The 27,609-nt window shown below is 28.7% G+C and overlaps 1 protein-coding gene across 4 annotated transcripts in view; it reads left to right on the plus strand.

The window, feature by feature from the left end:
* Positions 1–27,609, plus strand: part of Nep2 (M13 family metallopeptidase neprilysin 2) — a 91,765-nt gene that overhangs the window by 27,358 nt on the left and 36,798 nt on the right. Inside the window, exon 1 of one of the 4 annotated variants that reach the window (XM_076398839.1) lies at positions 13,119–13,453. The exons of 2 other annotated variants lie outside the window; for them this stretch is intronic. In XM_076398839.1, the coding sequence (XP_076254954.1) occupies positions 13,380–13,453 (74 nt within the window). In that variant the 5' untranslated portion in view covers positions 13,119–13,379. Of the gene's footprint in view, positions 1–13,118; positions 13,454–27,609 lie in introns of those variants that run through there. One more of the 4 variants, XM_076398840.1, reaches the window with a different exon arrangement.

Below are 27,609 nucleotides of genomic sequence, written 5' to 3' on the forward strand. Positions count from 1 at the left end.
GCGCCTTCTTCGATATTGTCTCCGACAGCAAGAATCGCAGTATCATCAGCAAATGTAGCTGTGGCGATATTTTCTATTTGTGGTATATCACATGTGTGGTTAAAGATCTGGCTCCAATACAATTCGTTGTGGTGCACCTGCTACTGCTTCTTTTATTGTAGAGTAACCTTCCTCTTCTTTAACTCTATGCATTCTTACAGTAATGTAAGTTTTTAATAGTTCAGTGTGTTGTTTCACTTATATTTTCTGTAGCCTGTTTATTGCAATATAACTTGATTACAAGAACCACAAACAACATACTCGTACCTTGAATTAACCCTGATGGGAGTTAGTTCTATTAGAAGTCCATTACTGATATTTTACAGGCATATTGAAGTATATTAAAGATATCTTAAATTGTAAATATTCACTGTTTATAAACTCAATAAATATTTAGAATGAAATCAAATTTCTACTAATTAACGCTATTAGTAAATTTATAGGATTATCATATTTGTGTCGCGATTTCTTCGCCAACAAAACAAGTTTAGTGGAAAGGTGATTGGCAAAAAAAAACAATTTCAGAACACATGAGACGTATTTCCGGCCTTTCGAACGAATCAAATACAGACATTTTGTTTTTGTTATTGCCGTTCTTAAAATAGCCCATTAATCAGCCTGTGTTATTCAATTAAAACCGGCGAAAAAACCGGAATTTTTACATTATATGTAACAATAATTATAGTTCTGCACTCGCTTGATTAAGACACGTCCATGATGTAACGTGTTAACGAATGGCGATTTCTCGAAATTGTCAAAACAAAATTGTTTACAATAATTTTCGTAAGATTTTCGTCAAGATAGCAGGTAAATTATAACCAACACATTCAAAAATGAAATTCAAATATAGTCACAGTACTTGCATGCATTGTGATATTAATTGCACTTTAAAAAGTCGTTTAATGATAAAAATCAGGACAATATTAATCAAAATATTTTCAATCATTTTCTACGACTATTTTCCATATTTCTGGCAACATGATGGTATCGATGATAGCGATCCCGTCATGGATACATTTTCGGAAAGCATTTCCAAGTCGTACGGCAGTCAAACCATGATGAGTGAGAGTTGATTGATGAGAGTTAACAGATCTACTACAAGTATTTTGTATTCTACTAGATACCCACAATTTATCTTAATATAAAATGTTCTTAATAATAATCTTAATAATATAATTTTTCTTAATAATAATAAAATATTTTTTTACATATAAACCTATTTATCTATTTACAATATTATTTTAACTACTACCAACTAATCACTTTGAAGTCGGTGCCGAACACAAACAGTTATATTATATAAACAGTTATATATATATATATATATATATATATATATATATATATATATATATATATATAAATATATAATTATTTTTTGTATATGTCACAAAATTGTATTATTATTTTTGTATTGTTTGGTACCCAAATATATGATTATTTTAGAATAGACTCTGACTTGGTTGCAACGTGATCACCTCGAAAGTACACTCTTTCGAATAAAAAAAAAATTTTGAAAATCGGTCCACAATTGACGGAGAAATAGGCGAACGTACAATAAAAAAATATATACAGCCGAACATAGAACACCCTCCTTCTTCGAAGTCTATTAATAATGTTATATTGGTTGGAATAGAATTTCTATCATAGGAATCCAAAGAAATTCATTATGGGTTTCTCTACATGAAAAGGGCATAATAATTAATAATGTTTTGCAAAGTACTTTTCATAACTTATTTATAATTCATGAGGTTTGATTTATTTCAGTGTAAATTTTTTTTCACTTTATTACTGAATGTACCAAATGTTGTTATTAAAATGTGTACTTGCAAAACTGGAATATACTCGTTACCAATATAATATTATAGTTTGTTATAGTTTTTATATTTGTTTGTTTGTAAGAATAGCAATCGAAATGGCAATTTGAAATTTCAAAGATACTGCTTATTAATGTGTTATTATTTCGCTGATACTAATCACTGAGTTTCTATACTTGTAGAAACTTTTTAAGAGTATAATTTGTAATAATTCCATCAGGTTACATTTTTACTATGAATTGATCTTTGTTATCTTTAATTCACTTTAAAAAGTGCCATATGATTTCAATATAAAATATTTTTCAATAGAAAAATAATAATCCTTATCATCACAAGAAATGGCGGTTGGCGTAAAAGCTTACATCTCGACAAAATCGCTATTTTTACTATCGCAGAATGTTGAATATCCTTTTATTAAAATCTTAAAATCTTGCTACTATTAATGTTATTCAGCTGTTTTTCTGGCTTCAGATGTTACCTGCCTTCTATTTTTCCTTCACTCTGAAAAAAGTCAAGTTGAATTTGCTTTAAGCACATGAACTTATAAAAGTAAAAAAATTCCTACAGCTTCGTGACTTGGGTTACTGTTACTTCAACCGTCTATTTCGCTTTCTCTTCCTGTGTTATTTTTTTGATTCCAAATATTTGAACCTCCGCAATTTGTCCAACTAGATGTCATTTGCAGGTAATCCTTCTGCTACAGGTACTTTGGTCTTTTATCATATTGTCTCGTATCATTGTGTATCGTATTATCTTTAACATTTATACTTATATGTTTTATTGGATAAAAAAAGCTTTTGGAGGCTCTTTTATAGGTTATAGTCAAATCAAATTCAGTAAAATTTAGTAAGACCTTCTAAATTTAAGGGTTTATTTTAGTTTTCTTTATACTGGTTTTGAAATAACATATATAACATATATATATATATATACATATATATATATATATGTATATATATATATATATATATATATATATATAATTATAAGAATATATTTTTGTATACCTATTTAAATTAAAGCTCTACAATAAATTCAGAAATATAATTTTCTATATATAGATTATGTCGGTAACATTCTCACGTTTTATGATGAATGCATTGTGTTATATAACAATCAGAATTATGAGGAAGTGGGTGACGTATTAAAAGTTAGTAATAAACCATTTTACGGCGTAACACACAGTAAAAGTAAACAAAAAAGCAAAATTGCAAATAATTTGTTTAACGAGTTGAATGGGAGAAAGTTGCGGTATATACGCAAGTAATTTAATTTTTCAATTACCAATCCTTGTAATTATTTGCATGTATAAAAACAAAAATAAGCGTCATTGAAGATGCAACAACGCATAATTAATGAGAATGAATTACATAAAAAGGTTTAGAAGTAAAAATCATGATGTTGTTTAATATAAATATATGTCCCTGAGTCAAAATTTCAGCAAGAAATATTATTTGAGTCTTGTATTATTTGCGTAGAATTCCTTGTCTCAGCAAACGCTAGAATCGTGTACTGATAATCGTTGATTTTTATTATGATAACACGCGTTTCCACATGGCTTAGCCAAATAGTTCTTCCATAGTTCTACTAGATTTCTGGCCATTACTAAACTCAAACAACTGCTTCGATAACATCGTTTTCAGTTGACTGGATCTACTGAAACCGTTATAAACACATTAATTAATAATTTATATTGCATTCGAAAAGGATTAGTTTAGAGTGAACGAAATAAATTTGGAAAAAAATCCTATGTATTAATACAAACATATTTATATATTTTTATCATTTGCTTACTAAATATTTTACAGCCATGTTTCACAAGGTTTTATTCAACGTTAGTTAAAATCTCGTCAGTATTCGATAGAAAAGGAGGAAATAACAGGTTGAGAAAAAGTAATTCCAGATTTTCAAAAAAAAAATTCAAATAATTCTACAATTCTAAGTAATCAATAATATTTGTCTGATTTTGATTGATGATCGCGGGTCATTTTTCTGGAACCAAGTGACGTCACAAGCCTCTTTTGCTTGTTTTGTTTTCAAAGCATCAACACCTTTTCTATTGATCAATTCTGGCAGATCTTTTTTGGACATGCCGAAGCAACTTAATAACCAATTATTTTTCAATGCCGCCAACTACTTAGCTTCACCCTCATTGGCATCAATACAGGTTTTAAAACCTTTGCAACAACGCATAATTAATGAGAATAAATTACATTCAAAAGTTTAGATGTGAAAATCATGATGTTGTTTATTATAAATGTATGTCCATGAGTCAAAATTTCAGCAAGAAATATTATTTGATTTTTGTATCATTTGCGTAGAATTCCTTGTCTCAAAACGCTAGAATCGTGTACTGATAATCGTTGATTTTTATTATGATAACACGCGTTTTCACATGGCTTAGCCAAATAGTTCTTTCATAGTTCTACTAGATTTCTGGCTATTACTAAACTCAAAAAACTACTTCGATAACATCGTTTTCAGTTGACTGGATCTACTGAAACCGTTATAAACACATTAATTAATAATTTATATTGCATTCGAAAAGTGTTAGTTTAGAGTGAACGAAATAAATTTGGAAAAAAATCCTTATGTAATAATACAAACATATATTTTTTGATCATTTGCTTACTAAATATTTTACAGCCATGTTCAACCAGGTTTTATTCAACGTTAGTTAAAATCTCGTCAGTATTCGATAGAAAAGGAAGGAATAACAGTTTGAGAAAAAGTAATTTCAGATTTTCAAAAAAAAATTCAAGTAATTCTATAATTCTGAGTAATCAATAATATTTGTCTGATTTTGATTGATGATCGCGGGTCATTTTTCTGGAACCAAGTGACGTCACAAGCTTCTTTTGCTTGTTTTGTTTCCAAAGCATCGACACCTTTTCTATTGATCAATTCTGGCAGATCTTTTTTGGACATGCCGAAGCAACTTAATAACCAATTATTTTTCAATGCCGCCAACTACTTAGCTTCACCGTCATTGGCATCAATACAGGTTTTAAAACCTTTTGTGTAACCATACGTAATCCGCACGAGAGGACATCAAAAACACCTCCGAATACAAAACCAGGCAATTAGTTTCAAGAAAAACCTTGTTTTTAACAACGCGATCTATTTCATAATTTTGTATCACATTTCGATCGTCACATTACTACGCTGATTTACCCGGAAATATGCATAGAGCTGTAATTGTTTTGCAAATATTATATTTTAAAGAGATAACGATATATTGTAATTATTTATGATATAGGAACCCGCTAATCAGTTCGGCAAACATTGTGCTAAATAATTTGTTTACATTGTCGATTTGCAAGGGTAGCGTATGTTTTCCTCGGACGCCATAATTTACGTTTCGTGACAACACGGTTTCTTAATGAAATTGCTTCAGAAAAATAATATTTAAGCATTGAATCGCATATTTGATAATAGGAAATATTTACGAAAATAGATATTGTTGTTTTGTCATTAACATTGACTTGTAAAATTGCTGTTTATTATTTGTTTAAGAATCATAAACATACATTTTTTATGCTTTTATGTCTCTACCAGGCGTACCGGACAGTCATTACTGGATTTTCACGAATAAATCTACATCATTTTCAAGAAAATGTAAAATTCTGTTTATTCATAGTATCGGCCGTTTGATATATCTTGTCCATCTTTCGGGCCATCTATGGGGGACATCGCGAAAAAACCGTATGTCCTTTGAGGAAAACCATTCATCGTACTTTTCTGTAACTTCTTCGAAATTGGCGAAGTGTTGCTGCAAGCGCGTGTCCCATTGATGCGAAATGTTGATAGTTAGACAACGCAAGATCTGGAGAGTACGGAGGGTACGATAATATGTCTTATCTAAGTGCTTCCAACGTGTCCTTGTCGGTTTCCCTTTACGAAATGACGTGTTATCATGCTGTAAAATCACTTTACCATGTCTTGGCGATTATTCTGCAAGATTTTCTATCAATGCATGGTCCAAATTGATCATTCGTTGTCGGTAGCGATCATTATTAATTGTTTCACCAGGTTTCATCAGTTCGTAATACCAAAACGATTTGACCAGGAAGTCGATCGGCGTCGATTTACGTATAATATTCTTAAATATGGAAACAGTAAAAAATTGGAGGCAGTTAAATCTGGCGAATAAGGTGGTTCTTTAACGAAGTCGTATATTTAGTATATTTTATAGTAAGATATTTTTTAAAGAATTTCTTATCTTTCCTTCTGAATTGCTTTTAAAGATTTTCTGCAATAATCCTAGTGCAATAATTTACATGAGAACAAAAATAATCACTTTACACTTTAGTTTTGATAAGTTTCGTGCTATTTCAATTACGACTTACGGCTGAAGCAATTACGGAATATTGTTAGCGCCATTTAATTTATTGCATTTGTATTCAACTGAAAGTTTTAAAACAACAGTATTGAACAATAAAATTGAACACTGCACGTTATATATGACAATAACCATATTAATAGGGATTTTAAAAGCAATTATCGCCCTTTGGGTATATATTTGTCATTATTATTAGTTCTTAATATCGGTGTGAATTGACAAAAGTTTCCATGATGTCAATAGCACCGTTAAGGGGTTTTAAAACTCCTTTGTTTCATATATAGTATATCGTTGTTATTTAGAACCGTAAAATATAATATATACTAGCAAATTATACTACAGGCTATGTTGCTGACAACAACATCTACATGATTTATTAATGTTCATATGGATAATAAATTATTAATTTTTTGAAAAATATACCTTTAGTTTTATATTTTTTGGCCCTTTTTCCTAACCTTTAGATTTTTCTGAAATAGTTTTTTTAGCTTAAATTTAGAGACTATTCTAGAAGACATCCCATCTGGAGCAGTATTGTGACTTGCATGACAATGCTAGCCATCTCTTGTTGATTTTACTGTTTTGTCTAAAATCAGTACTAAACATCGATTAAAATACGTGAGGGATGAGTCGGAGCATCAGTAGGAGAGTCATTACAACCTTTGCGCTACTAAGATGGCTAAAAACTACACCCATAGTAAATCTAGGTCATCTTAACTGTCCAAATATTTACAATTCTTAGTTTAAAATTAGTCACAATCAGTGAGTTAGAAGTGAGAGTTGTTAATATGACGATAAATTACTCACTATACAATGAGTTATAAATTTTTCACAAATTATGAAGGACACGTAAAATTTAACAAGGGATAAATACAATAAAAACAATTTCATGAACTAATTCCTATTAATTTTATATTAAAAAAAATTACAAGAGAAAAATTAATTACATATGCTAACAATATTTAATGTGTGGTTATTCTTTTAAAACTAAATATGCACTCTAAATTTCTGAAAAATATCTGAGGCATTTAGAGCCACAAAGACTTGATTTATTAGATCATGCGATCGTTGTCTTTTGGTTTATCTACTGTAAAAGTCTCTCACAACCATCTCCAGAAAACTTGATTTCTAAAAATTTGACATTAGAAGTTCTACCTCCTTTTGTAACTAATAAAGTTTTCGAGTGAATTTACATTTTTAAAATTTTTCTTTTTTCTTTTAAATTCATTCTGTATGTGTCAACCCGTCTTCTCATCTTTTGTATGTTTCCCATCCCTTATAACAGTTAACAAATTACAACTCGGCTCACATTCAACTTTTCTGTGATTTTTTTATGATTTGTATTGGGTTTTAATCCAATAACTTCTGTAAAACCACATCATTAAACGTGTTCGACCCACCAGGATGTTTTTTGCCTTGAATGCTGAACGTATCAACACGTTTGAATTGTCGAAACCACGCTTCACATGTTTTTGTCAAAAGTATCTACAAGCAAACGATTACTCTCAGTTGTTTTTTTATTTTGATGAAACAAATCAAGTAATGCGTGTCGTTAATGCACGTTTTCAGTCACAAAATCGACATTTTCAAAAAATTATAAATATATAAAGCCGTTAGTTTGGCGGAACATAACTTATATCGTTTTGGCGTTAATGTCAGTGGAATAAAGTGTCAGATGCTTTAAATTATAACATTACATACTTATGGCTAGTGAATTCTGTTACAAAAACCAGAAATAATTATCGACACAACTAGTATTTATGAATTTTCTTTATATGAATGAATGATGCGATTTCCTAGTAATAATAAAACATAAATTATAAAAATAATTTAATTTTTTTTTATTTTAGTGAATCCACTAGATCCAAAATTTTTACTAGTTTGGACACAATCTATGAATAGAATTCGATTTTTAACCCGAAACTAACCAACTAGCACTTTCTTGGTCAATTTCTAAATAACTTCCATAGTTACAAAGTAACACAGAAAATTATTTTCAAACTCGCTTTCGAACATGTTTTTCTCCTATTGTTAGCGAATTATTTATTATGCACACATTTGCCTTTTATATTTTCATATTATATTCATGAGTTTATTTCTACTATTAACGAATCGATTATGTTCAGCGAACTGAGTATTTACGAAAAGTACTTAGAACATTTTTGATTAAAATTAACATGATATGAAGTCCATTACTTCAATACTCTGAACCCAAAACCAACAAAGAATAAATTTACATTCTAAGCGTTATTATAATAAAGTTTGAAACATCATTTTGGTAAACTTTGAATAAACTTCAACGATCTTTGGATTTAATCGTGCTAATATTTAGGCTGTCGGTGTGCCGCGATATTCTTATGCTTGACGGTGTTTGCTCTTAAAAATCAATGTATATGTTTATATAGCACGACGGCTAATTTACATTTACACGCGAAGTCGATCCGCTGCGGAGTGACTCCGAAATATATAAGATGGTTTTATGAGGATTCAGACATGGATTCGTTCTTTTCTACCCTCATTGTAAACTTATAAAGGATTCTATATAATACGCAATAAGTTATGAAATATGAAGAGGTTTAGAAAATAAAAACCATTAACTTACTTAAATAAAGTCTCCTTTTTACCAACGAGGGTTTATATGGACTGTACGTACTGTTTAACGTGAGCTCCGAACTACGGTCCTCGGTATTGAGCCTACCGACTAGCCAGTGACCAACTTATAGACCATCCCAGAAGACATTCAGTATAACATAACATTCAACATAAAGTACATCCACGCCCAGCAGGATTCGAACCCGAGCAACAGTAGGAGGACCATCCTGTCGTTTTGACCACTGAGCCACCAAGCCGGAACAATTTTATTTTATGGAGAAATAGACGTAGAAAGTATCGATATATTTTTTTTAAATATCGATACCTTCGGCCGATATTTTCTTGACCGATATTAATTAAACAACGATATTAATATATCGTTGTTAGCCGATATGTTTCGATCTCATTCTTAAATATTTTACAAAAACGTCTTAATTATTTTAAGTAAACTTTAAGGTAATTTTGGTAATTAAATTTAAAATTTTGTTAAATATTCCTATTTTTAAAATTATTTAAAGCATATCCGATGTACCTATTTTTTTCTTAAAAATGTCGATATGTGTTTTGTAAAGTATCGATATTTCTCCTGATTACTGCAAAAAAAATTTCAATATCTTTGTCCCATATTTTAAAATATTGATATATCGAAATATCGATTTTCGTTTACGATTACGGTGTCGGCCGCCAAGACAAATATCCCTTACAATTAAGCACCAAACTAACTAAACATTTATAATTAAGTACCAATTTAAAAGGTTTGGATATATCTATTTTATATCTACATCATTCCTTCAGTCTTCAAACACTGATCTGATCTAAGCTGATCTATTAAATCAGTACGGCTGAGTATTCATATAAAAAGGAAATTGAATTTATAAAGAGTTAAGGAAATTATTTATAAATATATATTCTGCAAAAAAAACAAACAAAAAAGAAGAACAAACAAATAAAGTTGCAAGTGAATTAGTTAAAAAATGGTTTTTTAGTAAATGTATCTTGTACATATTAAATTAAAGATTACAGGCTAATTTTCACTGATATAATTAAACAAAAATGCAGAGCCATTTAATGCTGCTAAGAAACTAATATATATATATATATATATATATATATATATATATATATATATATATATATATATATATATATATATATATATATATATATATATATACATATATATATATATATATATATATATATATATATATATATATATATATATACATATATATATATATATATATATATATACATATATATATATATATATATATATATATATATATATATATATATATATATATATATATATATATCTAGTGACACCTAGTATGACAAATATTATATAAAGTTAAATAGCAATAAAATGATGAACAACCTATCGAATTAATCCCACAGCTCGACGTTACTAAAAAAATCGCGAGCCTATTTATTTATACATAAACTACATTTCCTTCGAATAATTAAATGTATTATCTATTCATAACAACATTTAATTATGATTGAACTCACTATCTTATATCGCTAACATATGTTTCATGCTTAACTACTCAAGCGTTATGACAAAACCGTTTTTGAGAAGTGAATTTAACGGAGAAAATAATACAACATTGTTCGAAATATAGTAATAAAAGGACACTCAAACTTCGCGGAAGCGTTTATGCGTAAGAGAACATTAAATATGAGTAAATTATTAAATACTTCTTGTTGTATTTAGCTAATAGATAAATATGATAACAGATAAAGACTTTACGAATGTTTATTATGGTGAATCACTTAATTCTGAGGATGTTGCAATTTATTAGTAGATTGACCAGGAAATATAGTAATTGTTCCCAATATTTTATATCAATAATTAATATATGTCTGTTATAACTTGTGTAATATATTGATTTTTAAGGACTCCTTTTCTTAAAGGACCTTCTCAATTTACACCTTACTACTTAACAAGAATAGAACAGCTTTTCAAATAGAAACAAAAGGCTGCTTGACGTTCATGACTAGAATTGAGACGAAAAGATCACAATATAGCATAGCCGCCAAAGAAGAACCACAAAGTTGCGTAAGGAATCCTGTTAAAACACTTAATTGGAATTTGAGATCGTCGAAATACAAAAAAACAGGATTAAAAAGGATTAAAAAGCTTCAGGATTAGTGTATTGGCTTGACTTAGCTTATAGGAATTTGGGTAAAACATGATCAGATCACACTTAACAATACACATGTACAATAGCCCAGCTAAACTTGAAAAACGTAACTTTAGCGGTATACTTTTAAAATTTTTGAAATGCGAAATGTTAACAAAAACACAGAATGTTTTCCAGTACTATTCCTGTTCAAGAATTGCCTGAAAGTGTTCCATACAAATGTTAAGAGAACAGCCTTGCCTGAGTTTTACTTTTCAATATCGTACCTTCAAAGAGTTAAGGTGGTAAGTCCCAGGAAATCGATTAAAATAAAGTATCAGCTTAGCTGATAAACTAGTTTTTACAATTAAACGGAGTTAACATAAATGTGAAGTATTATCGTCAAGTTCTGATCAATTGTCTGTTTATATCTAAAAATATTTTAAAGTCTCATACAATTAATAGTGGCTTACTCAAAATGCGATCACTTCCCGTGAGTAGCCACACTCAGCATGATTAATTTGATAGCTATTTGCCAATTCTACTGAAAATTTATTCGAAATTCTCAATATACTTAAAGTTCTTGTGAATGCAGCAAATATAAATAAATAGTCATTTGTGTCGTTCCTTTCTGATCTGAGAAAATAGATTCAAGATTCACTTTTCTGATAACATCAAAATATGTTTGCATATTTGAGGAACATAATCAAAATTATACAATAATAACGAAACTTTATTCGCGTTTTTCTCGGAACTGCTATTTTATAACTATAAAGATACGAGACAAAAAATTAAATGTGTCATCTAGACGGAATTAGAATACCACCAACTACGCCAACCAAGCCGGCGCTGATTACTTAACCTAGTAAAAGGGATTTATAATGAACATAATTTTTTAATCTCATGGACTAAATAGAGCCCCTTTAAGGAAACTTCAAGAAGAACGTTACGGTTATAGGCTCGTCTAAATAAAAATATAATTGGATACTTTTAAAAACCTCCAAAACATTTTTCTATCACAAGTATCGGACAGGATTCCAAGAACTTCGGATCACACCCCGTATATATAATGTTCTCATGAATATTCATATTGGTTTCCAGATATTTTCTGATTATTAACGGATTTAAATCGCCATTAACCTGTCTCATAATTGATTCAAAATCATAGAAGGCTATATTTCCGAGCGACCGAATACGTAACTCAACGCATTTGGCCTTTGGCGAGATGATCTCTTTGTATCGCCGTTCAACAATTCGCCTCATCTAGCCGTAAAATTTTGGAATTTTGTAAGTACGGAATATTTAGTTTTGCTCCTGTTTGAAAATCGCCCGAAAGTTGTCCATTCAAATGTTTACAGATGAGTCTTGCGTGACTTTTTCTACTAAATATGGTACAATAAAAGTGTCTGTGATGGTAAGTCCCAGGAAGTCGACAAAAGTGAAGTTTCAACTTAACTGATAAAGAATTTTTTTTATGGTTTATCTGGACTAGATCTACTTTTTAATGTGATCTCCGAGCCAACGTCAAATTGTCCTCGGCATTAAGTCTACCGACTGGTCAATCACCAACTTATAGACCATCCCAGAAGACGTTCAGTACAATATAGCTTACACAACATTAAACATAAAGTACATCTATGTCCCAGTAGGATTCGAACCCAGGACTATCACAACAGTGGGAGGACCGTGCTGTCGCCTTGACCACTGTGCCAACCAAGCCGGCCGATTACTTGTCCTAATAAAAGGGTTTTATAATAAACATAATTTTTAATTTCATGCTTTATGCTGGTCAGATTGTAATATTGAATAGAGTCCCTTAAAAGAGACTTCAAGAATAACTTGTCAAGGCCCAAAAAATTGCCAAAGGTCACCGATTAAAATAAAATATAATTAGATACTATTAAAAACCTCCAAAACATTTTTCTATCACTAGTATCGAACAGAATTCCGAGAACTCCGATCACACCCCGTATATATAATGTTCTCATAAATATTCAAATCGGTTTCCAGATATTTTCTGATTATTAACGGATTTAAATCGCCATTAGCCTGTCTCATAATTGATGCAAAATCATAGAAGGCTATATTTCCGAGCGACCGAATACGTAAGTCGACGCGTTTAGCCTTGCGCGAGATGATCACCTCGAATAATGAGAGAAGAGAAAAAAAATTTAACCACGATACCACGTACCTTGACTCCATTCAAAAAGGCGCGTAAAACGAGCCACGCCACATTATTTGTATTTTGCTTTAATTGATATGTCTATCATCGGAAACTAAAATGATAAAAAGCGGGCGGTCGGAATCGAGTTTCGATGTGATCGAGTACGTATCGGCTCGTCGACGGTGGCAGATCTATGGTGGGCGATGTCTTTGAGTGAGTGCGAGTACCGAGTGACGCCTGGACAGTTTTGGTCAGATCTTTCGTCGGTTTGGTGAATCGGAAGTGAGTGAACTGAAATGGCCCCCATGAACTTTGCTAACGTGAGCTATGTTGGTGTGCCGAATAAAAAAAATGCGCCTCCTTCAGATACGTAAGTCTGCCGCAGATTCACAGCGCGCACTGCATCTTCTTATACCATAGCTGTTGAATTGTTAAGAAGAGAAAACAATATTGTAAATAAAATACAATTTATTTTCCCTCTCCTTAGCATAAATTAATGCACAAAGACGAGTTTGTTTATTTAAATGAACTAGTGATGGCCCTTTGGTCGAAATAGAACCATGATATATTAAATTAATCATATTTTCTCGTACTAGAGTAAAAGGACTAATTTAAAAATGATTTGTTACTAAAACTTGTTTTCACAGTATTTTAAATATTAGATCAGAAATGTATTTGATATATAATATTAATTAAAAATAAATAAATGTCTGTGTATTAAAACATACTAAAATACATGCAAATTATCCCAAGAACGGCCACTAACTTCCAATAACTAATTTCCACTAACTTCCGATATTACTTATATATTTGTAATTTGTTGCTTTAGCCATCGTTCAAAGATAGTTGTCCATCGAGAGCCGCAACTTTTTTCCAATATTTCAGGCAATTTGCAGATCACCATCTCGAAAGGACGATGTCTCTTTTGAGGCTATCCACGAATCGAACTATTTTTTAGTATCTTCACGAGAAGTGAAGCACTGGTAAGACAGGTCACGACTGATATATTGTGACAAGTAGTAGCTTGAAGTAGGTCTGGAGAATACGGCCAAGTATGTTTTCACCATAATAATATTGTTGGGTCTTTGTTCATATTCCAGCCATTTTCTGTTCGGTGCTCGGCTCAAACGCAACAATTGTAGTCAACAGAGATCCAATTGTAGTCAAGCGATTAGAAATTGTTTTTTGTCTTACTCCCAACGATTCTGCATATTATTCTTGCGTTTTGCATGTATAATGTTCTAGTGATTCCTTCAAATACTCGTCATAAAATTATTCAATTATTATTCAATTATTCATTTTCAACACACTGGCAATTTTTTTTGTACTTCGACGAAATAATACATAGTGAAAAGTAAGGCTTCAACATGAAGTTGGTTACAAATTTATCCGATGCGACTTGATACACACTAGCATCATCTGTTATAAATCTTTTAGAATATATATATATATATATATATATATATATATATATATATATATATATATATATATATACACACACATATATATATATATATATATATATATATATATATATATATATATATATATATATATATATATATATATATATATATAGGCCTGTAATCAAATATTTTATCTTTATTAGAAACAAAGAAGAAAGTAAAAAATATAACAACAACGCGGTAAACACAATGGTAAAATATCAATCTCTGGATATTTAATAACTCCCTCATTTTGTTCAATAAATTAGGGATACCATCCCATCGTCATCGTCATAAATAAAGTATTAATAATAATTCATTATCATTAAATAAAATTTAATATTTAATTATTTGACAATAGGTTCACTAACAATGAAAATAATAAACCTTTCAGTGTTGTATATTACGTTTTAAAGTAAAGGGGGTAAAAAGGATCTTGTGTATCATATTATGCGATATTGTGGACTATGATCCTGGATCAAAACAGAGGGCTGAAGAATGATGTGGACCTGGCTGGAAGAAAACAAGAAAGTGTTAGCATCAGTTTCTCATCAGATCACATCCAAACTGGTGAATCAATATGTTTAAATTATTATTGAAAGATTTTGAATGAATTACATACAAAAAAATGTGAAAAACCGAAAGCAAAAACAAATTTTTATCGAGATAACGATACATTCCAAAAATCATGCTACAGTAAATGAATTAAATTACGAATTGTTTCCAAAATCCAAATTACAGGTCAAATATAACTCCTTCTGACTTCTGAATATTCTGGGTCATATATCAAGATATTCTTTCACGGAAACCGGTTTTTATCTAACGAAAAACTAATATATATCTTGAAAGGGTAATTAGCACGCATTTTAGAAATTAGTTTTAACATTTCTTTTAAATGTATAAACGGATTTTAAATTATAATCTAAATGTATGGATGGTCTAGAGTCTGTGAAAATATTCGAGCCAAAGTTCAGGTTCATTTTAGTGTAAGAACAAAGCTTATCGAATGGCACATATTTGACAGTAATCTGGCAAAATGGAGCAAAGGCAAAAAAACTACTACTAACTCAATACAGATATTATTTCTCATATATCATGAGATCAGCATTATGATTTGAATGTCCAGCGACATTCAAGACTTAATGTTACTATCATCAAGATCTCTTAATTTTTGTCAATAATACATTTTTATTTTTACTTTTTCGAGAATTCATCAGTCAAAGCAATGCATCTATTTAATTAAAAAAAAGTACTGATCGGAATTTAAGGTGGGCTTATTTAATTGATAAAATTATTAATTGATATTGTTTTTTTCTACTAATAATAAACTACTAATTTCGAGAGTTTTTATAAAGAATGTTTTGCTTAACAAAGTGTGGAAGTTCGAGCCGGTAGGGAATTCTCATAAAAGATAACTATCAATAGCACTTGATGCAAAAATTCGTCAAAAAAATTTATATCACAACGCTCGATCACATATAGCAGAATCAACAACATACGTTAAAATAGTTACAGAACCATCGTCCTCACTGTTACGCTCTTTCATCTTCTGCCTAAGCAGCAATTAATGTTCAAATTATACTATAGAATTCGACACAAAAAGGACTAATCAAAATTAATTCGCACTCCTCAAAAATACAACATTTCACGTAAACTATCAGTTTTAATATATTCTTCGTACCAAATTCCTTCCAAATGACGTTAATAAATATTAATATTATTCAACATATATTTAAAGAGTTCAGCTACTCAGGCTAGTAATCTAAATAGTTAAATTAACATCAAGTTAGTAAACATGAATGAATTTTTTGCATAGTGTTTTATACATATTTAGTCTATGAAATAAATGCATTACGTAGTTTATTAGTTGTAAACATTGGTTTCATTCTTTGTAAACTGTCGAATTTCTTCTCAATAATTTGATATCGTATAATTGACTAGTACTATAATCTGTCGATTAGAATATTTATTGATATTTGTTGTTATTGGTCTATACGTAACCTTTTAATTGTAATTATTTATCTATTGAAATATGATATGCTACTCATTAATATTTCTTGGAATAGAAGTCGAAATAATATAATCTATATTATTGATCATGTTTGCTTAGATATTTTACAATATATCACGTACACATTTAAGTTTGGTATTATTTCTAAAAACCAACCCTAATCACAGAGTTTTATCAGATGATTCGACGAAAAAATAGTCTTTTTACTACGCATTCTTGCTTTTCATCTATCACTGTGAATTCAATTAAGTAAATGTGAATAATATTGAGATCCATATTAATTATATTTACTTCCAAATTTACCTTATAAGACTGGTTTATTTGCAGTGCACGAGTAGGTTTGAACGAAGATATCAAACCAACTAGCAATCCAACGCTACCAAAACAAGATGCTTCGATTACGTAACCAACGAAGAGCTGGACGATGACCTCGAAATCAAATGAATTTACGAATTTATCCAATATATTGCCTTAAAACATGAAAAAAGTTGCTAAACTACAGCAACGTACATGCAATAGAGCTGCTGGACAACACGCAGGAAATAAAGTTTAAGCGAAACAAATCACATGAACTTGTATAATGTATCAGTGTTACTCTTAATTTTAGCTTAAATAGTTTAATTTAATTTTAATTTTAACTATTTCTTATAATTAATTATCATTTTCTTAATTATGTTTTATTTTAATTAAAAAATTCCAACTATTAATTTTCATTACAGTTGATCAACCATGACTTTCAAAACAATGGATAAAAGGAGTTTCGTAACACTAAACATTTTTGGTTGGAAAGAAAATTGTTAAACGCAGCGTCATTTATTCCTGAAAAGTTAAATAGAATCCACAAGATAATTTTGAACAACCATAAATTGTAAGTTATGTAAGTTGTCTGAGATCTTAATAGTGGTGTACGTACAGTTGTATACAAACATTAGAGTATGCGTAAATTGTTTTCAGAGTGTTTACCGAGTTTACTGACTCTGGGCCAAAAACAATAATGTACTGACGATTCAGAACGGTGTTTAGCTTACATCGGTTTACGCCAGAGAATCCATTAATACAAATAAAGTATTTTGCAGAAAAAAATCGGAAAGTAAGACAAGACTTGGAACAAATATTCCACTCGTTGGTTGTTAATAAATAAAGTCGAATTTCTGAAAAAAATACTTCATGAGACGTCGACCAAAAATATTCAATATTAAATCCGATTACAAAATCAAATTTTCTGTAAATTGTTTATTTATTGGGCAATAATATTTGTTGATATATAAGTTCATCAATCTTGTTAATTTTAACTAACGTTGAACTATCGCTATGGGATTAACGATAATTTAGTTGAAAAACTGCATAAGTACTATAAACAAAATGAATCCCCAAAATACGGAGATAAACATTTACCCAGAGATATAATGCCACACATTTCTATTTTCTGTATAAAGGTTATCATGTTTAATACAATTTTATGTAAACTTTAAATATATTTTCTGCATAAAGATGCAACGAATTTTATATAAATGTAATAAAAGGACTTCAGTTTTTATTTTCCTATAATCGACATTGAACCACGGTTTAAAAAATCTATTATTCTACTGTTTTAATTTACGATATGAAGTCGCAACTTATCGGACCATTAGTATAGACGATACTGTCCAGACATCTTTCATTTCACTCATCACATCTTGCAGTCTAACGTCTCGTTTTTTTTAAACAACCAGGGCCGTATTGGTCACACACTATAATATCAATCTCCTAAGAAAACGAGCAAAGGGTTTACTGGACATCTTACTGTTGCAGTAAAATTATTTGTGATTATTGCATGTACCTTCGTCCGGCACTTAATCTTTGGTGATCTTTTAAATATTACTGTTTTACCCAAATATCCATGATATGCCCCGTACGATATGGTTTTTTCAAGTTTTCGCTCAAAATGATAAATGTGACCACAAATTCCAATGGTGTACGGCTGAATAAGTGAACCATTTCAATCCGATTTGCTGTTGCAATGACCAATAGTCTACATATATATTCAAAGCAACTTCAGTTCGTCTTTGATGACTTTACATCTTGAACTACGATGCTTGTGAAATGACAATTTTCAAAGCATGGATATTTCCTAATTGTAACATTTTAAGAAGAAGAAAGAAGTGATAACTTATTGGAGTTTAAGCACAATCTTATATATTAAAGTTTTGTTTAGTAATAATAAATATACATAAAATGCACTAGCAGTAGTACTACTCTAATGTGCCATAATTATCATTATAATTTCCTCATTAATGTAATTTATTCGGAAACAATATAAAAATTATATCAAATGTAATTTGTTAATTGTTTAACGTAACTAACGAATACCACTGTAGGTAAACAATTTTTTATATCATAAAAAATAAAATGTATAAGTAGTCCCAATAATTTAATTGTAGAATCATACACTCATACAGAAGCTTTCTAATATTCTAACCTGTTGTAATATTTATCGTTCTTCTATCAAATATCACTGATAGAGAACTAACATATTTTTACGCAAATGTTTCAATATCACGAAACAATATCGTGATCAGAACCTGTTACTATTCAAATGTTTTGTTATTTACTCCTACGATTTGGTGGCATATTCAAAAATCGATTCGAAATATCATATAACTCATTAAAATATTAACAACAATGGTATTTAAAAGTTGAGAGTTGGTTATTTTCATTAATTTTATTTTACAAATATTACTTTTTATTCACTATATTACTTTATATTAATAGTCTACATCCACATTAATACAGCAATGGTATAGAACTTATCTTCTAATTCTCAATCAGTATTCTATTTTAGTACATCTCCAACAATAATTAATTCATGTAAGCCAAGCTATTTTTTTCTATTACATGAAAATAATATGGTGTTAATGGTATAAATGATAGGGGAGATGATAAATTATGTAAGTTAGAAGGGGAATCAATATAAACATCAGTTCATATTGCAGTACGTTTTATATAAACAAGTGCAATTATAATATATATATATATATATATATATATATATATATATATATATATATATATACATATATAGATGTATATATATATATATACATATATAGATGTATATATATATATATATATATATATATATATATATATATATATATATATATATATATATATATATATATATATACATATATAGATGTATATATATATATATATATATATATATATATATACATATATATATGTATATATATATATATATATATATATATATATATATATATATACTAATATGATTTCATTATCATTTACTATTGACGCACTTTTTAATAAAGGAACTAATAATAATAGAAGCATTTATACATTTTCATTTGTATAATAATTATTATACATATATATATATATATATATATGCATATATATATATATGTATATATATATATATATATATATATATATATATATATATATATAATAATTATTATACAAATGAAAAAAATACATTTTTGATTGTAGAATCATATACTCATACAAAAGCTTTCTAATATTCTAACCTGTTGTAATATTTATCGTTCTTCTATCAAATATCACTGATAGAGAACTAACATATTTTTACGTAAATGTTTCAATATCACGAAACAATATCGTGATCAGAACCTGTTACTATTCAAATGTTTTGTTATTTACTCCTACGATTTGGTGGCATATTCAAAAATTGATTCGAAATATCATATAACTCATTAAAATATTAACAACAATGGTATTTAAAAGTTGACAGTTGGTTATTTTCATTAATTTTATTTTACAAATATTACTTTTTATTCACTATATTACTTTATATTAATAGTCTACATCCACATTAATACAGCAATGGTAAAGAACTTATCTTCTAATTCTCAATCAGTATTCTATTTTAGTATATCTCCAACAATAATTAATTCATGTAAGCCAAGCTATTTTTTTCTATTACATGAAAATAATATGGTGTTAATGGTATAAATGATAAGGGAGATGATAAATTATGTAAGAAGGGGAATGAATATAAACATCAGTTCATATTGCAGTACGTTTTATATAAACAAGTGCAATTATAATATATATATATATATATATATATATATATATATATATATATATATATATATATATATATATATACATATATAGATGTATATATATATATATACATATATAGATGTATATATATATATATATATATATATATATATATATATATATATATATATATATATATATATATATATATATATATATATATACATATATAGATGTATATATATATATATATATATATATATATATATATATATATATATACATATATATATGTATATATATATATATATATATATATATATATATATATATATACTAATATGATTTCATTATCATTTACTATTGACGCACTTTTTAATAAAGGAACTAATAATAATAGAAGCATTTATACATTTTCATTTGTATAATAATTATTATACATATATATATATATATATATATATGCATATATATATATATGTATATATATATATATATATATATATATATATATATATATATATATATAATAATTATTATACAAATGAAAAAAATACATTTTCATTTGTATAATAATTATTATACATATATATATATGTATATATATATATATATATATATATATATATATATATATATATATATATATACATATATATATTTATATATATATATGTATATATATATATATATATATATATATATATATATATATATATAATAATTATTATACAAATGAAAATGTATAAATGCTTCTATTATTATTAGTTCCTTTATTAAAAAGTGCGTCAATAGTAAATGATAATGAAATCATATTTAAAACACATAATTTCATTAACATATTAACCATAAAAAATAATTAATAATGATTTAAATTTTTAACATAATTTATCATAAATTAGATAAATTAATTTCGCTTCATACAAACCTGAAACTTTTTTTGGCTATAATTGTTTCCTTTTATAAGTTGACTTAACATTATAATGCTTACATCTAGATTTTAATTTTAATAAAATAGCATGAGCTAAGGACACACACAATTTTGCAGCAATTTCAAAATAAAATATTAAGGAATGTTATCCGCTCATCTTGGTACATCAACAATGTCAGTGTCTTCCACTAAGATCTTCACTGGGTGCCAAAAAAAGAGCAAATTACAAACTCTACCGTGACCATTTAACAGAGACTATAATTTCAGATTAAAAATTTAAAAGATATTAGAATAATTACTTCTTTCTTTTTTTAATGAAAAATAGACATAAACAGGCAAGAATACGCTGAAATAGTAAAGTGTACTCCGTTTTTTACTTATATATAGTATATGAAGAAAAGTTCTTTGATAGTTTCAGTTGGGTCTTTCAATTCATGGTCTTCGGACATTTTTGGTCCCCTAAGCATTCATTATCATTGGCATCAAAACTGCCAAATGTAATTCAATTAAGCCGGAACCTACAAGTGTATAAAAGAGTTATAACTGAGTGATTCTTCAAATCAACAAAACTAATGAATATCGAAATTCAAACTTTAAATGTTCGATGATTGGGTATATACATATACTGAGTAACTCAATAATACTAATTAGTAAACTGCTGTTTTCAGTACAGAAATGTCAAAGCCATCCAACTATATATTCTTTAACAGTTGTTTTCAGTGATATTTCGCATTTTCTTCGATAGAAATAGCTGATTAAAATTCATGCAATCGTCAAATTACAATTAAGTGCTGAACATATTTTCTCATAAAGAATAACAATTACTACATTTACTATCAAATTCTCACATTAATTTTATGTTAATGATAATAATGTTTATAAACAAGCTTGACGTACTTTTTTATCGCTGAAGAAGTAAGGTTCTAAATATGAATGAGGTGATCTCTCGCAGCACTATTTCTGTAACAAGTTCAAAAGTTTATTGTCAACGTTACAATTGCGATATCATTAATTTTAACCAGTCTTATATTGGTCAAATCAAACTGGACTTTACTAGAATAATTCCGATTTTAAAGAATATTATTATGGTTGACCAATATTTATGCAACCGTTTATTATTTTACACGCTGACGCATTAGCTAAAGTACATTATTTTTTTATATCGGATGTTATTTCTGTTTATTATAAATTATTAATGATGTCACAAAATCATTTTACAAAAGAAGTAATTTTGTTGCTAGTCAATTTCCCAAAAAAATCTCATATAAATATTATTATCTGATTATATATTAAATAGAAAAACTATAATTTTATGTTGGCATCTTAAAAAGTGGCTAAGGAAAGTACACTGGTTGCATTTCACTAAAATTAACACTCTAAAACATATGCAAATCTTGTCATCTATTGCAAATTCATGAAAATTAATTTACCGTCACATATACAAAAGTATTATCAGACAGAGTGTATTTAATAAAAGGTATGTTAAAATTTGCATGTAAATTTGAATTATGTACGAACTTGAACTACTATCGCACGTGTGCCACACAACTAATGAGTTGGTTTAATTCTACAACCTAGCAAATTTTCTATAGATATGCCCAAGGTTAACTATATATCATTATGTGTTGTATATTTTCAATGAAAAGTGCAAAATTAAATCCTCAAATGGACTAAATATTTTTTTAATACATATTTATATTTAATATTAATTAACTTATTATATTTCATATTCATTTTCCCATCATTCGAGGAAGCATCCGAAAAATTCATTATCTTTAGTGGTTCATGAGTTTACCCATTTTTTGAAACTCTGTAATAAGGGAATCATTGGAGCGAGATGTCATGTGATGTTGATCAGAATGAATGGTAATCGAATAAGGTAACGTCTGGAGAATGCAGAAAGTAGGACCATACTTCCCGTTTGAGTATTTTCGAATATTTTTTGAGGCGTTTTCAAATCAGTAAACAAGCATAATTTTGCTACAATAATTTGTTCATGTTTCTCTAAATATTTCTATATACGATTTTAGCGTGTCAGTTCTCCTCGTTAACACTTCATAGTAATGTACCTTTCAGATACCACAAATTATATATCTTGCAAAGTTTGAAATTGATTTTGAACATTTTTAGACACTTATCTATTATTGATAAATCATTCTCCAATGATATACATCATCCATGAAGTATTTCATGACTATTATTCAAGAAAATCCTCCATTTCTTTGTCACTGAGCTTTATCAAGTCAATACAGCTATATTTAAAATATGTAAAGCGCTTTTGAAGTATTTCCTCTTTTTCTGAACGACTTCAAATATTGTTTGATGCGTTTTCAAGCACGGGAATGAGCACAGCTGTGTTCCAATATTTTATTCCTGTTTTCCTAAGTGTTTCGGCTTTTTCTTCTTCTATATACGATTTCAGTGCTCATCGTTAACAGTTCATAGTAAAGTGTACCTTTCGGATACCAGAAATTATACACCTTACAAAGTTTGAATCTGATGTTTCGCCAGACCCATAACATTATACACTTCACACAGATTTTAAATATTTTCAAGCACTTATCTATTATTGACAAATCAATCTCCAATGATATAGATCATGTATTTCATATCAGTCGATTTCAAGAAATTCCTTCAATTCTTTATCATTGAACATTGTCAAGTCAATACTGTTATATTTAAAATATGTAAAGCACTTTCGAAATATTTTCTCTGCACTGATTCCTATTAAATAATGTTGGCCCTCTTTTATAACTTTTATAACTTTTATAACTTATGGTAAAGCTGAAATGTTGAAAACCCTCTGTAAGGATATTTAATTCAACATATTTAATAAAATATATAATTCTTATCTACTGTAGGAGGTGGCAACAAACATATTGGTGTGAGTCGCCATGTTATTTATATTAAACATTTGAATATATAACATTTATTTTCATTAATTAAAAAAAAACTCAATTTAGCTGATATACAACAAACTTCTGATCTAAATAAAATAATTGAACAAAAAATTTATCAAATATAATGTATTTTAACATTATAGTACGTCTAAAAACTACAGTTAATTATACAGCCACAATGGTTTATAGATTACAGTTATAATCTCTTATCACTGTTGCTTTCAAGAATGTTGCATACGTATGACAACCGGAGGACTTTGACAGGCTCATTCGTGTACGCGTTCAAACTAATCAGACAGCATTGTATCTCTTTTTAACTAGGATAAAATGGGGAGGAAAATATTATAGAATTCTAAAACAAATTTACAGGTTGTATATATATATATATATATATATATATATATATATATATATATATATATATATATATCAAGATCTACAAGTCAACAAGATCTACAAATGGACGAATGATTGGAATATTCAACTTAATAGCTTCAAATCTGTCCACGTTACTTTTGCATTGAGGCGAAATAATAAAAACTTAATTATATCACTCAATGGATGCCCGATTCCTCAAGCATTATCAGCTAAATACCTTCGAATCCATCTTCACGGTAGATTAAATTGGAAGCATCACGTTAGACAAAAAACAAAACACATTAGAACCAAAATAAAACAACTATACTGGTTAGTCGGAAAATACTCTCAACTTGATCTAAAATCAAAGAGGTTGATCTATAATACAATTATAAAGCCAATTTGGACCTATGGGGTGCAAATATGGGGTTGCACCAAAAATTTAAATCAACTAGTCATACAACGCTGTCAAAACAAGGTTCTTTGATTGATTACCAATGCCTATCGCTATGTAACCAATGAAGAACTGCACGATGACCTGAAAATCAAATGGATTTGCGAAGTTATCTAATATTTCGCCTGGAAACACGAAAGAAGATTACTAAATCATATTAACGTGGAAGCAATACAACTGCTGGACAGCGCGCAGGATATCAGGATATTGAAGCAAACAAAAGCATACGAACTTATATAAAGTGTATACATTTAGTGAAAACTATAGCTATAAGTTAATAATTGATAAATAATTATAATTTTATAATTGGGGAATACATACTGATGTATTTTCTCACAATCTTGCTTGTTAATTAATCCAAGTACATAGGAAAAGTAGTAATAAATTAATTGTAAATTAAGATTGTACTAAGCGTATCTAATAAAGATGTTGAATAAAAAATTGATGAAAATAAAATTAATTATTTTGCAAGTAAAAAAAATTGGCACACCACTGTGTAGTAACATATTTGGTAAATACATATACATTTTCAATAAATAAATTATACCTTATCATAGATATATATTTAAAAATTGAAGATTTCAAGATAAAGTTCATCGAGTATCCCATCTTTATTCTAATTTATAAATAAATGAATCCAAACTAATAATAAAAAATATGCTTATTTTTAACGAACCTTAAAACATCTCATAGATTTTATCAGTGATCAACTAGCGAGAGCGATCCGATGTTTTCGTTATATTTGGAATATCAGAAACGACCTTAAGCCATAAAAATTTTATTGCACGTAGCAATGATGGCTTTTGTTTGTATAACAGATAATAAAACAATGCCCCGATAAAATAAAATGATATACGCGCGATCGAATGGTTCAATTTGATAATGAGTTAGACTTAACGGAACCAATTAGTGACGCACGATTGAGAGAAAACAACGAAATTGATTAGTTGATGACATGTACATTATTTTTGGGCATTCCTTTGTTTATATTTTTTATATTAAATAGAGGACTATGAAACTTGAATAGCGTATCCCTGACGAAGGTGATAATTAAAAAATGGGTCATGTAATAATAAATATAACAAGTCGCTGCCTCTGTATGTTTAGAGTTGATGATGAAGCTACTGTCACTTAAACTGCTGCAACTGTACATATACAGTAGAGTATATAAAGGAGACAAACAAGATCAAGAGTTCTATCTGTTAAAAAACGTGGTCTCCTGCCGATACTGATCGATAACTCCTTAGTGTAACTGTCTTTGGAACCCTTTTATTTCTTAGAGAAGATGTTTAGGGATTTGCATCAGCAAATTAAAAACAAATCTATAAATCTATAAAACTATCTGAGAAATCTAGAAGATGAAAAGGAAACAGATTATTCGCTCTGGAAAGCTACCAAATACGTAAAATGATCATGTCTATACAATCCACGTATAAGAACTCTATGTGGAACTTGGACACGCATCAATAAACAAAGTGCAGAAGCATTCTCTGACTGTCTAGAAAAGACCTTCCAACTAAAAGAAACTAATATTGACTATAATTGCTAGACATAGAATGTGCTTCGAATATTCAATTAGTTACGTCGAAAGAAGTAATAAGTTGACATTATTCCACAGATTTCACCAGGTTATGATTAAATAACAGGAGAACTGGTGCAAAAGATACCAAGGAAGGGAACTATTAAACTCACCAACTTGATCAATGCTGTATTTTGACTAAATTATATCCCAGAGGTTTAGAAGATTAGTAAGAATTGCATTGGAAACTGTCATGATTTCAAATAAAACCTGGAAAATCAGCAAAGGAAACAAAAGCCTATAGATCTATTTCACTGCTACACAATAGTAATACCTCAGGTATTTCGTAAACTCCTGTTGAAAAGTTCTAGTTTAGGTTTGAGGGTTTATTAACAAACATTAAACAACAATTAACCAAGTTTATCGAATAACTATGAAAACAAAAACGTATGTTCAGCTATATTATTGGATGTAACACAAGTCTTCGATAAGGCACTGCACTATTGAGATCCTAAAGTTGAATTGAAATCCTTGACTGAAAGGACAGGCAGAATGTTTAGAGTCAAACAAGAGAAAGTCTACTTTACAAAAGAAGAAGCTAAATCAGGTGTCTGGGCCCAATATATTTATCTACTCTACACGTGGGACGTACCACAAATGGAAAATATCACGATGGCTACATTTGCTGACGACACTGGGATTCTGGCTGTCGGAGACAATAGCACAGAAACAACTTAAGCATTACAACAGGCACGTGACAATATAAATAACTGGACCCAAACTTGGAAAATAACAATTAACAAAAGTAAATATGTGTATGTGCAATTAACGTATAAATAATCAGACCCCACAAACACCAATTATTCACCCG

Source organism: Rhynchophorus ferrugineus, unplaced genomic scaffold (genome assembly GCF_030347505.1).
Source record: "Rhynchophorus ferrugineus isolate W39M unplaced genomic scaffold, kcgeb_rfMv2 rfM3, whole genome shotgun sequence".
NCBI classification, from domain to species: Eukaryota; Metazoa; Arthropoda; class Insecta; order Coleoptera; family Curculionidae; genus Rhynchophorus; species Rhynchophorus ferrugineus.